This window comes from Magallana gigas, chromosome 7 (genome assembly GCF_963853765.1).
Source record: "Magallana gigas chromosome 7, xbMagGiga1.1, whole genome shotgun sequence".
In the NCBI taxonomy this organism is placed as follows: Eukaryota; Metazoa; Mollusca; class Bivalvia; order Ostreida; family Ostreidae; genus Magallana; species Magallana gigas.
The window spans coordinates 13,731,904-13,748,402 of NC_088859.1; the positions used below are offsets into that span (position 1 = coordinate 13,731,904).

A 16,499-nucleotide genomic window follows, 5' to 3' on the forward strand; every position below is an offset into this window, starting at 1 on the left:
ATGATGGATGGTGATATTAATTAACTTCTGAAAATCTATTGACAATTAAGTATAGTGACAATATAGAAGAATCACCACGGTTTTGTCTTTCTTTTGTAAAATAAAGTTATGTAAATTTTATAAAATTAAAATAATGTTGTAAAATAATTGCATATATTCATAATTAAAATTGTGAGTGAAAATGTATCGCTTAACTTGCAAAAAACTATAAAATTGATTGTGTGCTACATACTTTATTTTTTCACTGTTATACGTCAAGCTGAAATATTCCATTTCTGAAGCAATTTTGTATCTCCTTTGCTCCCTTGTTCACTGATTAGAATAGGCCAATTTACATGTGTAATGTAAAATTATTGGTTAAATACCAAATCACACATATCCTGTGGAATCATTAAAATTCGTGGATTGCTTAAATTTTACAGGTTTGTGGGGAGGTAATTACATGTATTTTCTTATACCTACAAAAGGAAATATGATTTTTTTACCCTAATTTTTCAATTTTTGGAGAATGTTTATTCATGGATGAGAGGTACCCACAAATTCCACGAAAATTGAGCCACCACGAAATCTAATGATTCAACAGTAGTTAAAATTGTCAAACTCTTGTTCTGGATTCTACCGTAAATGCATTGAAGGATCATGAACAAAACTGCTGTACAGAGAAATTCCGATTATTGGTTTAAAGGTCAAATTTGCTTTAATTGAAGCTAGAAAACCCTCAGAGATACATTATCACAAATATATATTTGTACAAAAGAATTGTTATAAATTTATCTTTTGGATATTTATATAGGGCTAGCTCCAAGGCCCATAGACATCTTGTTACAATAGAAGTACACTAAATTTAATGAATAAAATGTTTATAAACTTAAATGTTTCTATTTTGTGAACAGGTTACTTATTAGACCCACATTCAAAAGATGTTCTTCAGGTACAAATAGGTTAATTTTGAATGCTCTCCATCCTCATTAACTACATAACAAGTATACAAATATGGGTCAATTCAATCATTATGTAGGGAGCAATGTTACCGTAACTGATTTTCAAACCTTTTGAACAACATCATGCAGAAGACGGATCAAAATGAGGAAAAATCAAAGAAAGCATGTTGTATTTTGTACGTAATTGAATTGGAGATTTTTACAGCAGATAGGAGAACAATGGAATTCTCTTGAAATTTTTTTCTTTCCCCCCCCCCCCCCATTTATTCTTTACTTTTGCACAACATTTGCAGTAAGGTTTCATCGCAAATTGGAATGGAAAGCTCTTCAAAAGTCTTGTGCACTTTAATACAATCATGTAATATATTTTCTTCAAATTGTCGTCTATATTTGTGGGAAAATGAAGCAAAATGCAGATGATGGCGTAGTTTTGCAGAATTATGGCACCATGCAGTGGGGGAAAAAATGATTAACCATTTGCAGCACGCTATGTTTAGACGCTTTATGGCCATCGCACTTTCTGTTCACCTAACATATGAGAAAATACAACCAGGAAACATGGAAATTAGATCAGTATAATCCATCTGTGGTATAATGCATTTTGTGAGAATTGTGTCAGAGTATGGAAGCAAGCTTAATAAATACCAGTACATACTTGTCAGAGAACTTTCTTATGAAATGACATGGTTACCGAGGCTTTATTATGCTATTATAGCTGGTTTGGAGGAAGAAAGGGGAGAGTAAAAAAAAGTTGAAGAAGGGAGCCCTCCATCTTAATGATGGCTTGGTACACAGACCTGTCAGTCCAGTCTGGCAAGAGACTTTATCAAGCTGGTCAGCAGTAACTCTGGTCTGTCGGGGCCAAGTCAGGGAATGTGTCAATACTCAGATTACAGAGCCAGGCAATGGATTTTTCGCGCCCCTCTGTAGCAGAAATATGTCATCTGTGTGTGGAGAGAACTGTTACGTCTGATTGAATGCCTCATTAATGGATTTCTCTCCTGGTTCCCCTCAACACCTATCCTACTGCATTCTGGAAATATATATACATAGCAAAACAAAATTGTTTTTCTGAATGACTTTGGTTACGATCTATATTACGTACAGTACAACTGGTAATTGGGACTATTTGACAGTGACCATGTGCATGCTGTAGAAATGCATGTACCATAATTCCTGGCTGAAAAATAAGATGAGATAATGAAATCTCAGATATTTAAGTATATGTTATACCTTTAACAAATAGTATTACAATCAGTTACAATCTGACTCCAATTATCACAAACACTGGTTCAACAGAAGGAAAGGTCAAATTAAAAGTCATTGTCAAGGTTAAAGACATATTGTGTCAAGCTCAGAAACAAAAGTAAATATGGAACATGGACAAGACGTCAAGGAAGGAAGCAGTGTGATTTTTAATGAGAGTCAATTTTGAATCAAATGCCAAACAAAAATTTAATGTTAAAGATGGTAGTCAGATTAAGAATTTGCTTTGAATACTGAAGCTGAATTTATATGTTGATTAAGTGTTTTGTATTTGAAAGAGGTTCGTGGAGTTTGATTCTGTGTCTAATGACCATTTAATGGGTCTGTAACCGTTGCAATAGTTTGTTTTAGTTGCATTGCAAAGAGCTGAATTGATGGTGAATCAATCTCTCACCATAATCACCAAACATTGTACATGGCCTTCATCAACAAGATGATTATGGCCACTGTTAAAAAATTTAAAAACACATTTTTATTTTTGCTTGATTATCATCAGAATTCTTCATGACTGGAATTGCTTTTTGATGTGTTACCATAATAATTATGAATCTGCTGTGGTATAACTGTAATTGCAAATCACTCCATTAGTTAGAAGAAAATTTGGCATCCATTATCCAGGATTATCAATAAACGAGATTTGCAAAGGTCATATTAAACCATGCAGATATTGAATACATGGGACAGACAACAAAAAACTCTTAATGTGCAGCAATGTAGGGTAATTGTGTAAACATTATCATCAGATTTCACAAATAGTAAATCCTGCTCTACATTAATTTATTTCAACAGTCAGAAAAATAACTTCATAAAGCTTTTGTTGTCAAGCAGTGACCTTCAAGTTTTTTTAAGACTATAACAATACACAGAGACCTTTTATTTATTTTTTATTATGCGCAGAGACTTGACCTAGATAAAAATTCAAATGTCTCTTACATAAAATTCGCGCCTCCTTCATTTCCATAAGTTGCTTCTGTCTCCAGGGAATGATGGGAAGGGATGAACAAGGAAAGTCAATTGGATTGCAGAATCGGTGATGTATTTTCGTTTAACTTGATGCAGCCTGGTGATAGCTGAAGCAGGACTGGTGTGACTTTGCAGTCAGTTCAATAGAAGAGGAATAAGATGTGCTGTAAATTAAATTTTTCTTTTGAAAATTGTTCTTTGAATTTTGAATCTAGATGAGAAGCTTGCTACTCATTTGATTAAGTTCCTGTTTATTGATCTTTATTTTGTTTTGCCTTTTCCAAGATTTTTTTTGATATCTTGAATGCTAGAATCAAGATTAATTTGATTTTGTAAAGTCATATTATATCCCCCTGAAGGGAGAATTTCTAGACCTTTTTAGAATGTTGCCTTGATCCATAATTTTTCTCCTAATTAAGTTATGATTTTGACAAGTTAAAATTGAGATTATTTACGAAGTCAGCTACCTGTATTTTAATAGATATCGGCTTAATAGAAAACAACCTGATTTACAATTAATTTAAAATAACAAATCTGAAAATTGAACATAACACAATAGTTATTGATTGAAAATAACTGCAAAATATCAATCACCAATATAATTTAATCACAAAGTGCCTAGAGTTTTTTCACTTAATGTCCAGTACATATGAGTTTTTACAATATTTATTGGTTGTATATTGGACTATGCCATTATTTATTTCCCCTTCTATAACATTAAAACTGAAAACAAATTGGATTTAATCAAATGCATAATGTGATATTTCTGTAAAGTCTATCACCCTTGAATTATAAGTCTATTGATTATTTGCAATCGTGGCTTGATTTTGTATTTCCTAACAATGATGATTTGCCGGTAACAATGACGGAATCTCGGGCAATGGGTGTGAGGGTAGTGCAAATATTCCCACCATTTTTCAGACTCAATTTCCGACCATTTACCACCTGATGGGAATCTATTGCCGATCTTCATCAATTTTTGTTATTCAATCCATTGCTATTTAGGTAGTGTTTTGGGTATAGAATTGTCGATTAAGCATTTGACGACTGATTGAAAAAAATTTCAATTTGTTTACCAGAGATTTGCCATTAGTACCTTAGAATACTCTTAAAGGACTATGTGCGGTATGGTCAAATATCTGCCCCCGATTTCAACCAATTTTTAAATTGTATCGTATAAAAATAAAATCTTCACAAATCATTGTATAGAGGATTCCTATAACTTTGATGTTGATTTTAGTCATCATTGATCAATCGCTGTTTATCTATGACGTCACCTAAATGACCCAATTCCCGCAAATTTGCAAACAAATGAAAATATTCTCATTTTTGCTCTATATTTTGCATTCGGAAGTATAGAGCGCAGGTCTGCTCAAATGCGATTTTAACATATGTTTTTCTTCAGATAGTTATACACATTATACTAAAAAATGGTACTTGAGCAAGCCTGCGCTCGATGTTTCCTAGTCGAAAAACCATCGCAAAACACCCATATTTTGCCACAAATCATCAATTTATCAAAATAATGCAATCTTCATGACGTCATTTCTACATTATGACGTCACTGTGGTGATAACCTTTTACACATTTATTTCCAACATGATTTTAACTATCTTTCACCTTATTTTTAAAGCTCTTTCTTAAACTTTGATTTTGGGGGCAAAAAATGCATAAAACCGCACTTAGTCCTTTAAGAGAATCATTTTGTGGTTTTTTCCCAATACAACAACATTTATTTTTTAAAAAATTTTTCTGCAATTCAGTTCATCCAATCGTCCTGTTGATACCTTGAACAATAATGTGTTATGTGCCAACCCTGTTGGTCTCCTTTCATGTCATGTGCGGATCCACATATTTTTTTGCGGGGGTGGGGGTTGGGGTTCCAAGGGATAATTGAGTTAACCAGGTGTGGGAGTCCACAACATATTTTCAGTATTTTAACATTGTATTAATTTTAAAAATTTAAATTCCAGATGGGACCCCCCCCCCCCCCTTTTAGATTTGTGCATGCCTTTATCAGAAGCTCAACATCCTATCTCAAGTGTACAGGTGCTGATCTTGTGGTGTATGAGAATCATTTTGAATTTGCTATGAATATATGTAATTTGCATTTTTTTTTGGGGGGGGGGGGGTGGATAAGTTAACTAAATGATACAGATAGTCTTTAAATTTCATTCTGATTTAATAGTTAATCATGTAAAAATAAATCATTGTTTCCCAAAATTTTTTTGTCCAATTATTTAAGTACACACTTACAGTGTATACATGAATACCAGGGTAATACAAATAAGTACCAAAGCTTGATTCCAAATGTGTTATGCAGTTCATGTTAACACTTTACGCCTGTTTGTAAATTAGTATGAGTGCACTCAATTTTGAGTGTACGATTTGTGTACTTTTACAGTGTTATCGTTTGCTTGTAGTATTTTCGCCACTCTTGCAAAATTATCACCTCATTTGTGATACTCACTTCAACACAATTGTGATTGATAAAGTGAACTGAAATAACAATCTCTAATTAGATGTAGTTGAAATTTGTCCATTGACAATTGATGAGAACATTTCCTGTACATTACATTAATTTCTTTCAAAGTAAAATATGAAAATAAATGTGAGCAATCATTTATGTTGCACAGCAACAGAATAAAAACACCCAAACATCCGTGCAACGCTAGAATTTGACAGGTTTTTGGGGAGTGTGGTCTTCCTTTAATCAGTATAAATGGAGGGTACTTCGTATAGTGTTTGTTTTAGGGCATTTTTCCTCACAAGATTGATGCGTTATGGCATATGATGAAAGGTGGATCTCCTCTCAGAATTGACTTCTTCCTCTCTCCAATCTAAAACAAAGGAAGCCTTCTCAAGAAGATTGATGGGTTTCTGCTCATAAATTATGTGCATTTAAACTTGCACATCCCATAAATATCTGTCCAAACTCACTGCAGAGCTTTCGCACGTGGACTGAGTTTGCACCAAAAATCTCCATCTTTGTTGTGAAGTCTCGACACTTTTTCCGGGACATTTCTATATGATTGAGAAAGCTAGATCATCGTAGCACTTTGATTGGCTCCAATCACGTTGATGTATAAGAAATAAGGATCAATTTTTTTTTCATAGTGAGAAAATGTGTAAGTGGGAGCACAATTGAATGGAGGTTATAATTGTATAGTTTCTGTAGAAACTTGCTACATGAAATGTTCATTAATAGTTCAGTGAAATTCTGAATCCACACACATGCCCCTTGTATGCTTCTGATGACTCTTAAAATCGGTGAGTATAATAATGTATAGTAATGATTTCGTGTTATATCTGATGTAAATTTTATGGGAATTCTTGAGGGGGAAACTAATCTCTCTTATTTCATTAATAAAACTATGGTTGGCTAGGCATATTGACAAGACCTCTTCAGAAACACATCTATTTGCATGTGTTAATTGCTATTAAATCAATCCCTAGATGGGATATTTTTCATTAATATTTACAGAGGGAAAATCATTTTTGCTGTAAATGTAGATTCTTAAATGATGCTTTTTTTAAAAAAAAAATTGTTATTTGCATGCCATCATATCGTGCACTGTAAAAAAGGAATTCTTTTGAGGCTACTGAATGCATGATATACCAGCATCTGTTTTTAACTTTTTTTGTTTCCCTTCCCATGTAATGGTATTTGACAGTGGTTGCATGGGAATAGAGAAAGACTACTGAAATTAATTTGAGTTTTCGTGATTTATCAGCTGTATGCATTTTCCTTCTAACAACTCCTTTAGGTATACACAATTTTTCCTTCTCAACAAAATAAACTTCGTATGTTTTATCTTAATGGCTTTACAAAGGTTTTGAGTGTAATTTTTATAGTACCGATGTATGCATTAATTCTGGATTATGTCTATTTACAACATATTGTTTTGATATTGACTTTATTGTCATAAGAAATGTTCTCAAGACATTATTCTTATTTTCTTTTTCTTTTTTTGCTATTTGATTATGTAACCATGCATTCAGACAATTTGTAAAATTGTGACCTCTCTTGTCATGATGACTGCTGTTCCTTCAACATTTTATGCTTCCAACCATTTACTCATCATTTAAAAAAGCAGTGAACCAAAAACATGGCACCTACAACCTATTACTTGTATAAGTAAGGAAAGAAATCTACTTTGGATGATTATGAAGTGCAGATTTTTTTTATGATGAAATGGCTATCATAGTAAGTACCAGTGTACTTAAAGACAGTGACCAAAAGTTTTCTCCTGCAATTTGAAGCTAATGCTCTTAAGAGATGTAAATCATTAAGAAAAAGAACGAAAAAGACAAATGTCAAGAGACTGATGTAAATATCAAGTCTGTCTTAGAGGAGTTCAAGCCACCCCGAGGGAAATGAGGCAGAATTGATCAGTTCTTTTCTTGCAATTTACTTCTTTTTTCTCTATTTCTGTGCAGTATGAATTCTCCAGAGAGCTGTTCAACTTGTTGTGTATGGTCGGAGAGCAGACTTAATTATTTGCATGATGATATTCGAAGCAATTAGTTTAAACAGTAAACAATTAAATTACTGTTGGCTGGACTGCTGAGAGGCAGGAATTATGTAAAAATTGGATAACTGGTTAATTTACCGGTCATCGGAGTTTATTGCCAGCTGTCTGCAATCAGTCAACAAATTGCAATACCAGTTTGAACCATCTGCAGCTTTCTCTCAGATGCAGATTCAATATCAAACAGCAGTTGGCAATCTTGGCTGAATATGATGTGCTGTTTATTTTTTAATGTCAAATCAATGAGCAGTCAGTTATAAATACATGCTTGTGATCAGATTTTTTGATTTCTTAAAGATAGTTTGTTGTATTGGAGAGGATTTTTCCTGTGTCTCCAGCTGTGGCCATTGATAAGTTTTAGTAGGTATTAGTCAGAACTCCCACACATCCACTGAGGTTAAACAGGGGTATGGTCAGTTCAATACAGTGTAATTATACACATATACCACAAAATCGGGGGTTCAGATTTCAAAGGTAAGGAAATAAGAAAGCAAGCATTAAAGCACGGTGTGCTCTGTGTAATTTCAATCCCCAGATTTCTGTGATTTTGATTGATTTCACTCTGCGCTGGGATTCTTGTATTAGTCTTTTTATAGTCCCTGATTGCAGGTTTTTACTCTATCATTTATAGATGCACTTTGTAGGGTCTTCTTTTATGACACATTCCCATTTTCTCTAGTATTTCTTGATTTTACGAGCTGTAGATTGGTTTACTCCAATGTCTGCCTAAATCTAATGTTTCTGTATCTCTAGGAGCATCTCTCCCAAAGGATTATTGGGTGTGTGGTTAACCAAATGAAAAACTTTGAAAATTAAGAAGTTCTACTTACCATCAATGTGCTTCTTGTTCAGGAAATCATTGTTTAAGTATGTATGCTCTCGGCTGCTAATGTCTGTAGAAATGGGGTGTTCTTTTGCGGAAACTCCGAGCACTTTTAAGTAATGTTGGAAATTGTGAGCAAGAAATAGCTGTGAGTGCCTAGAAAACTGATAACAAAAGTGAGAAAGTTTGAGGAGAAAATAATTGTTTTCTTGACATCAGCATAATATCTTGAGACTCCATACATGATGAATTTCAGTTGCTGTTTATCTGTGAACTGGAGGGATATGGATGAGCGATAATGGAAACATTTATTATAAACTGATGGGACTTTTTGTGGATGTAAAAGGGTGTTATCATTAGCCCAAATTCATATGTTATTGAAGCTCAGGGTTCATTTAAATTAATTTATACATGTACTTGTAATTTCTAGTAAAAGTGCATACATGTGTTCTTTCTTTCTCTCCATCTCTTCATCTCTCTCTCCTCTGCAGTCTGCTCTAAATTAAACATTCAGACCCCAGACGGACTCCTTCTTGGCCATCATTATTTGAAATTTTGTACCTTTTATGTGCAAATGTCAGGGATGGACTAGCTAATGAAGGATGGTCAGGCCATCCAATAATGGTTGTTAAGGCAATAATAGCTACGCTCCTTGTCAGGGAAGAACAGTCGGATCCCAGGAGAGCAAGGCTTTATTGGCTGAGTTTGTGAGGCTGCTAGGAACCAACACTGTTTGCCGCTCTGTCCTTTCTCTGTAACTTTTACTTGTCAACTAGAAAATAAATTGTACCAGAAGGTTTTGGATGATGCCGTACAGTTGATGTGTTTTAAACTTTTTGGGTGTATCGTGGTTTGCTCTTTATGGCTGCCAAGTACAAATGTTGGAAGTTTCAGAGTCATCGAGACTTGCAATAAATGCTTTGAGACACTGTAAAAATATATTTAAGCTGATGATATCTCATTCATTTAAATTTTCAGAGTCATGTTTTATTTTCACTTAAACTTTGCTATGAAAATATGCATGTACATGTATCACTATCATCAACTTTTGATATTAAAATTAGTGGATGGACTAAGGCAATTAAATCAACAGAAATGAATTTGGAGACTTTTCAGTTTTATTATTTTACAAGTATATTGTCAGAGAAAAAAGGGGAAGGAATAATAACATTGGTTATGCATATTTTAAAGGAACCATTAGTCTTGTTCAAACTCACAGTAGGTGTTTTACTGATAGTCAATTTGGTTGTCAGAAGTTTATTAGATTATCAGCAGCCGAATGCTGATCAATTCAAGCAGATGTGCATTTCTAAATGCTGCAAGATTGTCATTAATCAGTTTGTAGACTGCGCTGTATACTTTGTATCTCTTGTGCAATTCTGTCTCCTCATGAAAACATTCCCTCCATCAAGTACAGAGAACCCACACCTAGCGTATGAATCAGGTACCTGCTACCTAACACCTGGCAAAATTTATTTTAAGCCAAAATGCTGAGAAGACAAATTGAGTTGAGCATTTTTATTGTGTTTTCAAGGTCTTCATGTACATGCTCTAATCTGGGATGTCCGTCAATCAGGAATAATTATCTCGGAGTCTGGAAATAAACACTTCCATCGGAAGTCTGCAGAACCAAGAACAGGAATAAATTTATTATTTACGAAGATAATTTACTGAGTTAGACAGCATGAAATTCTATGGTATTTAAGGCAACTAGACTCAGTAATTGAATTGGACATTTTTAATGAGCAATAAAAGCAAACATGAAAATGAATTTTTAATTGTTCATCCAGAAAATGACAAAAACAGTCCCTTTTGAAATACTTTGTAAAAGTATTTTGTTTATTGATTTTTGCACTGTTTTACATATTGAAGAAAAAAAAATAGATTGCAACATCTTTCCTCTACTTCACAAACGCAAGTTTTATCTTTACCTTCACAATTTAAAGGTAATGATACAGTTGATTAACTATTCACCATTGAGAGTCAACTTGATTTGGATTATTCCAAAGTTTTTACTCACTTGCTCTGAATCTGATAGTAATTACTTTTGGATTTTACCCTCAGGAGAATTTAGAACTTGTAAAATTGTAATTTAGTTGTAAATTTCTTTCTGTACAAGATTTTAGCGAAAATCTATACATGAAATAGAGGTCTCCGATAAGAGGGGAACTCGGTCAAGCTCTATGGCGATTGTTTTTGTCTCGTTGTTTTGCCACAATTAGTAACACATTTTTGTACATTGTGTAACAGCATTTGATGAACGATAAGATTGGCTGTGTTGATCGAGGTGTAACAAACACCCTCATGAATGTGTTCTAATGATATTAATGTTTATTATATGTATGCTCCCTCAGAACTGGTTCGGAAATGAATAAATCATAAGCGTAGCTTTGTTCCCTTCGGTGAACTCAGAATAATGCTGACTCCAGAGTTGAAAAGTATGTTAGTTCATCTATGCTATGATCAAAAGGCCTGGCAAATGGGCTGCATTTCAAACAGAGATATGCAGTGTATGTAACACTGAGGGTGTACTCCCCACACTTTGTTCAGATTTCCAGAGTCCGTCTGATGGGACATACTGGTACGGGAAGTGAACTTCTGAGTTGGCACTAATGGACAGTTTTGTTGGTTTGTATTCTGACAAAAATAATGACTTGAAAGGTCTTGGGAATTGTAAGCTTGTGATTGAGATAAACAGTATGTCAGGTTACCGAGGTTAAAGACCAGGCAGGTTCTTCTGTATGATATAATTATGATTTTTCATGCACCTAGTGCCACAGCTGATAGAGAGAGCAATTTGTTATAGTGCTGGTCATAAGGAATAGTTCCTAATTGAATTACTTCTTTTTATTTCAGACTACTAGAAGATGGGAAATAAATCATCCAGCAAGAAGTTACCCAAGGAGGACTTGGAGTTTTTGTGCTCGAACACAAAGTTCACAAAGGCTGAAATTAAAGACTGGTACAGAGGCTTCATGGTATGATTCTGTTAGTTATAACACTGTTACAAAGGTTCTACCATTTGTTTATATTAAGTTGGCTCTTCTTATAATTATACCGGTAATTAAATTGTGTAGGGGAAATGCATATTTCCAATTAGGAAAATAGACCAGTTTTGTATGCAGGAAAATTTTTTACCCTCATTTTTTTTTGCTTTGTAAAACCTCAGTGATAATTAGCAAGTTACTTCACTTCTATTGTAAATTTAAAATCAGTGCGAAGTCTTTCACAACAGTGATTGGGTAAAAAAAAAAAAACAAACATGGTAAAGGGAGTATACCTATATACAGTTCACTGTAATTTAATGCAGTAATCATCTTTATACTGGTTCATCATAGTACATACTGCTGGTATCAATTTTTTCCCAATCAGAATTTCCACATGGACTGTGGCATAAAAGTGTCAACCGGTACTTTTAACTGTAATATATTTGTGATTTAAATTTTATTATTGCAAATTTTGAAAAAGTCTTTTTAAATGGTGGAAACATCAGAAAAAAAAATTGCAGTCATATTTTTTACTATCTGAGATTCGTACAGCATACAGACAAAGTAGATCTTGGATTTACACTAGTAAATCTATACAGTAAGAATTGGTATCACATTGTTATCTAAATCAAAAGAGTTTTCCTCAATTGTATCCCCCTTTTTTTCTTCCATACAGAGAGACTGTCCAGATGGATTGCTGTCAAAAGCCAAATTCCTGGAAGTGTATTCCACATTCTTTCCAACAGGAAATCCGGACAAGTTTTGTAACCACGTTTTCCGTTCCTTTGACGGGGACAACAGTGGTAAAATTGACTTTAAGGAGTTTTTGCTTGCCATCAACATAACATCTGGAGGGGATCCCAAGAGCAAACTGAACTGGGCATTTACCATGTATGATATTGATGGGAATGGCACCATAGAAAAGGACGAAATGGTGGAAATTATTGGAGTAAATATATTTTATATTGCTGGCTTTATTATTGTTCACAAAAACAGTACCATCCTGGGCTGCAATCTATAGGTTGTTAAGATGTTTCATTGTAGCAGAGTTTTTAAGTTTATTACATTTAAGTGTAAGTTTATTACATTTAAGTGTAAGTTGAATGATAGTTCTCTCTCCATCTTTTGCTACTGCATGATCAAATAATTGTAGTTTATCTGCATTAAATTGAATATTTTTTTTATCATGTTAGGCGTAAGAATATACCATTGGCATTTTTATTAAATGGAAATAGTCATATAAAGATAGAAAAGTTGGGGGGGGGGGGGGTTGCTGTTTCCCATGCTTATACATCTGCTAGCTTTAAATTATTGATTTAAGTACCGTACTACGATACTTAAACAGATCATTAAATTTAAAATAGTTTAAAGTTCTCTTGATGTGATTATCATCAGATGCAGGGGAATTCATAGTCTCTGATGAGATAGAATACATTTATGTAGAGTTACAGGATTGTCTGAAATTAGATCTATAAATGTTAACAAGCAAAGTGAGAGATTTTAGCAAGGATTAAAATAAAAATATTTATAGGAATGATATGCTGATATCTTGGAGTCAGTTTTAATCATGATATACAAAATCCTTTGCCTATGAATTCAATATGTGATTTTGAAAAAAAACAAAACAAGTATCTTAATATTGATTGATGAGATCATATACCATACATGATTTTTTAGAAGTCAGATCAAGTTGTCTATGCTTTTCTTTCATTTTGAAATTTAATTCCACATCTACAGTGTAACACATGTTGATTTGACTTTGACAGGCAATCTACAATATGCTGGGAAGTGCACTGTGTGGGCAGGGCGAGGACACGCCCGAAAAAAGGACTGAAAAAATCTTTGAGAAAATGGATTCCAATGGTGATGGACATTTAACGAAACAGGAGTTCATCGAGGGCTGTATGAAGGACCAAGTCCTGTATCAAATGCTTACGGCGGATGCGGCTACCAACCAATAATGGTACCCAACAGACTATTCCATTTCATTTACTCGTCAAGATTCACCAAGAAATAAAAAAAATAATCGTCTGCTGTACTGTAAGAGTGGCGTTGTGGCATCGTGATCCGTTAGATCAAAGAATCTGTTTTCATGTGATTGATATCGCTAATATTCTGAACACGCAAAAAGACTGGGGCAATTTATCTTGAGAAAATTGCCTACATTAAATTGATGGTTGATTATGAGTCTTTTTACTGTGTCAATGTTTTTTGTAGTTGACATTTGTGGGCATTAAAATAATAGTAAAAAAAAGGGCTAGGAAAACGTTTCTGTAAATCTGAAATATCTTAGATTCCAAAAGTTTTATTCAGAGACGACTGAATGTATATTGGTGATCATCTTAATGTACTTTGTCTATATATTTCTCCATTCCCAATCATACTAATGTTCAATAGAAATGAGGTTGTATAAGTTATCTTTCTTTATACAGAAGTAGAATGTATCTTATGTATATCTGAATTTGTATCAACAATAACTTTTCCTTTGCATATTATGAACCCGTATCAGGAATCTAAATTGGGATTTGCCTACGCACTTTGGAAAACACAGAAGGCGTTTTGTTTGTAATATTGATAACATATGTCAAGTCTTGGGTTCAATGTTTTGGGGTCCTTTTTTGCCTAAAAACATCTGCATGTATATAATTCATATTTATACCCAGCATAATCAGGATTTTTTATTTTTTCATATACTCATGTTACCTAGCTTGTTGACAAACAAGACAATTACTTATGTACATTGTTTTTACAGGGAAAAAATCCATTTCTTTATGTCCCAACTTGTGCACCTTAACATGTAGAGAATTAAACATTTCACACAACAGTGTGTGTGCAAGAGACATGCATTCACTTCATTTTATTCAGTTGTTAATATTTTGATTTGCATGTGCTTGTCGCATAATATCTTTGAGATTCAAGTATTCTACAAATAAATGAAGCTCTTTTGCTTAATCATTAATGTGAATTTAGGAACTGGCCATTGTAAGAAAGTTCAGTGTAAGTCGCCTGTCTAGCACAGTGTTAGCTATACCTTTATTAGTATCACTCCATCAATTTCCAACCAAGAAAAAGAGTCACAGAGCATGTACCCTGGTAGTATTTTTAAAGGCAAAAAATACTAAGGCATCTGATTAGTAAAGCTGATTCTCTTTAGAAGACTTTGCATGATGTTAAATTCTAATAAATGGCTCTATAATAATGTAGAAACGATTTTTTGATAGTTGAATATGCTTGATGAGTGTGACAATTATGGCAATGTAATGTAATAGTGCAAAGTTTGGCATATTAAATAATAAGTGCAATGTTTGTTTAAACTATCAGTAGTTTTTGGTCCTAGAATATTATGGAAAAATTGCTGTTTTAATGGTTTTATTGTTTTATTTAGAATTTACACTACAATATAATGTCCGTGTTCATTTTATTACTGCATCTGTGTTCAATATTTTCTGGAAGTCAAATCCGTGATGTTCTCCTCTCTTGTATATGTGTATCATGTATATGTTCTATTATATTTGTTATTTTTTATTTTAATTCTATGCCTATATTTTACACTCAACTTTATTGCTGGACAATATGCTGATATATTATATGTAATGTGTGCAAAACATTATCATGAAGTAAATACACGTGTACCTGTGAATAAAAGAAAGAAGTTGAAACGGTGTACGTTTTTGTTACGTGTTCGAATGGGCATAGTTTGTGATCTAAGGAGGACAATCCAATGTATTTATCAGAGAGAGAGAGAGAGAGAGATTTTACATTATTTATTGATTCATTTACCGCGCGGTTTATTTTTAACGTAAATTTCATTAATTGAAATGCGTTGATATTTAATAAATGAATTAGGCCTATATTGACCTTGATTTTTAACTTCAAAGGTGAATGACTTCTCTCTTCGTTCTTTTCAATGTCACAAAATCCTAAACTTGCTTAAAACGCAATTGTATGTTGCATGAGCGAGAGAGAAACTACAGGTTAATGGTTGGGGTTTGTCTAGATTGTCAGATTGTCGTCTGATACCATAAAAGCCAGATACGTTCCCTCATCAGTGTCTGAACAGAAAACAATGATAGAAACCTGTACAAGAAAATCCTTCAGGTTTGTTGGAATTTTGATATATTCTCTAGACTGCCTTTTTAACGTACCCCGTGTTTATGCATTTTCGTTTCATAAATCGCATGAGCTAGTACACTGTCCGTTATTTTATCCAGAACTTTGTGTGAAAGAATTTGTAAAAACCGTGCTTGCAATAGTTCGTAAGTGCATACAGTGCTATGTTGAGGGAGCAGTTGTTAGCGTCAGAGGCGACATCTCCTTTGGCAATAAGTTGCATCACGCTCTTACATTAGATCACGAAATGGAGATAACATCATCAATAATTATATGAATATTATACATTGAACAGATAATGTATTATCGCTTGATCTCGTGATATTCACCTTTTGGGGCGATCTATTTATAACTTCTATATAAGTCCTGAAATGAATTATTTATTTGACGCAGAATTACTAGCATAAGAAAGAAAAGAATATTTTCTGATGCTAGTTTCTGTTTTTAAAATATATCGAATATTGTAATAGATAGGTGGCTACAAGAGTAGGTAAATATGATAGATCTATATAAATGATACATAATCGATTTAATTCATACTCTCATAACTATAAATTGCTTTACGGGAATTCTTCAAAATATTCAGATGAGTGTGGTCGTTGTTTTTATTGTAGTACATTAGTATATTGTCTATATTAGCTACTAAATTTTTGCACGTATGTTTATACATCTGATCAGTAGGCAATCAACATTTTTCGAGAAGGAAGACCGCACCTGAAAAAACTCTGATTTATTCTACGAAGGAAGGGAATTGTTTTAATTCCAGGAACGTATAGCATCGTTTTTTTTAAAGGAGGAGGGGGTAGATCTATGTCCAGAATCTTTACATGCAATTTTAATTAGAAATACCCCCTCCCGATGCTACCACCCTTAAAAT

General features: G+C 33.5%; 1 protein-coding gene and 1 long non-coding RNA gene across 10 annotated transcripts in view; one reads left to right on the forward strand and one right to left on the reverse strand.

Annotated features, from left to right (window-relative positions):
• LOC105328342 (neuronal calcium sensor 2) overlaps nucleotides 1-15,171 on the forward strand; it is a 34,905-nt gene extending 19,734 nt beyond the window's left edge. For 7 of the 9 annotated variants that reach the window (XM_034457457.2, XM_034457460.2, XM_034457458.2 and 4 more), the window contains 3 exons: nucleotides 11,382-11,503; nucleotides 12,189-12,461; nucleotides 13,279-15,171. In XM_034457457.2, coding sequence (XP_034313348.1) covers nucleotides 11,393-11,503; nucleotides 12,189-12,461; nucleotides 13,279-13,473 — 579 coding nt within the window. In that variant the 5' untranslated portion in view covers nucleotides 11,382-11,392 and the 3' untranslated portion in view covers nucleotides 13,474-15,171. Of the gene's footprint in view, nucleotides 1-6,116; nucleotides 6,441-10,952; nucleotides 11,154-11,381; nucleotides 11,504-12,188; nucleotides 12,462-13,278 lie in introns of those variants that run through there. The other 2 variants (XM_034457475.2, XM_034457474.2) reach the window with 2 other exon arrangements.
• LOC136270298 (uncharacterized) lies at nucleotides 1,869-8,686 on the reverse strand. The gene is made up of 3 exons (XR_010708058.1): nucleotides 8,533-8,686; nucleotides 3,141-3,334; nucleotides 1,869-1,974 (listed from the first exon to the last, which is right to left on the reverse strand). It is a non-coding gene; the product is annotated as an uncharacterized lncRNA (long non-coding RNA).
• Nucleotides 15,172-16,499: the final 1,328 nt, after the last annotated feature.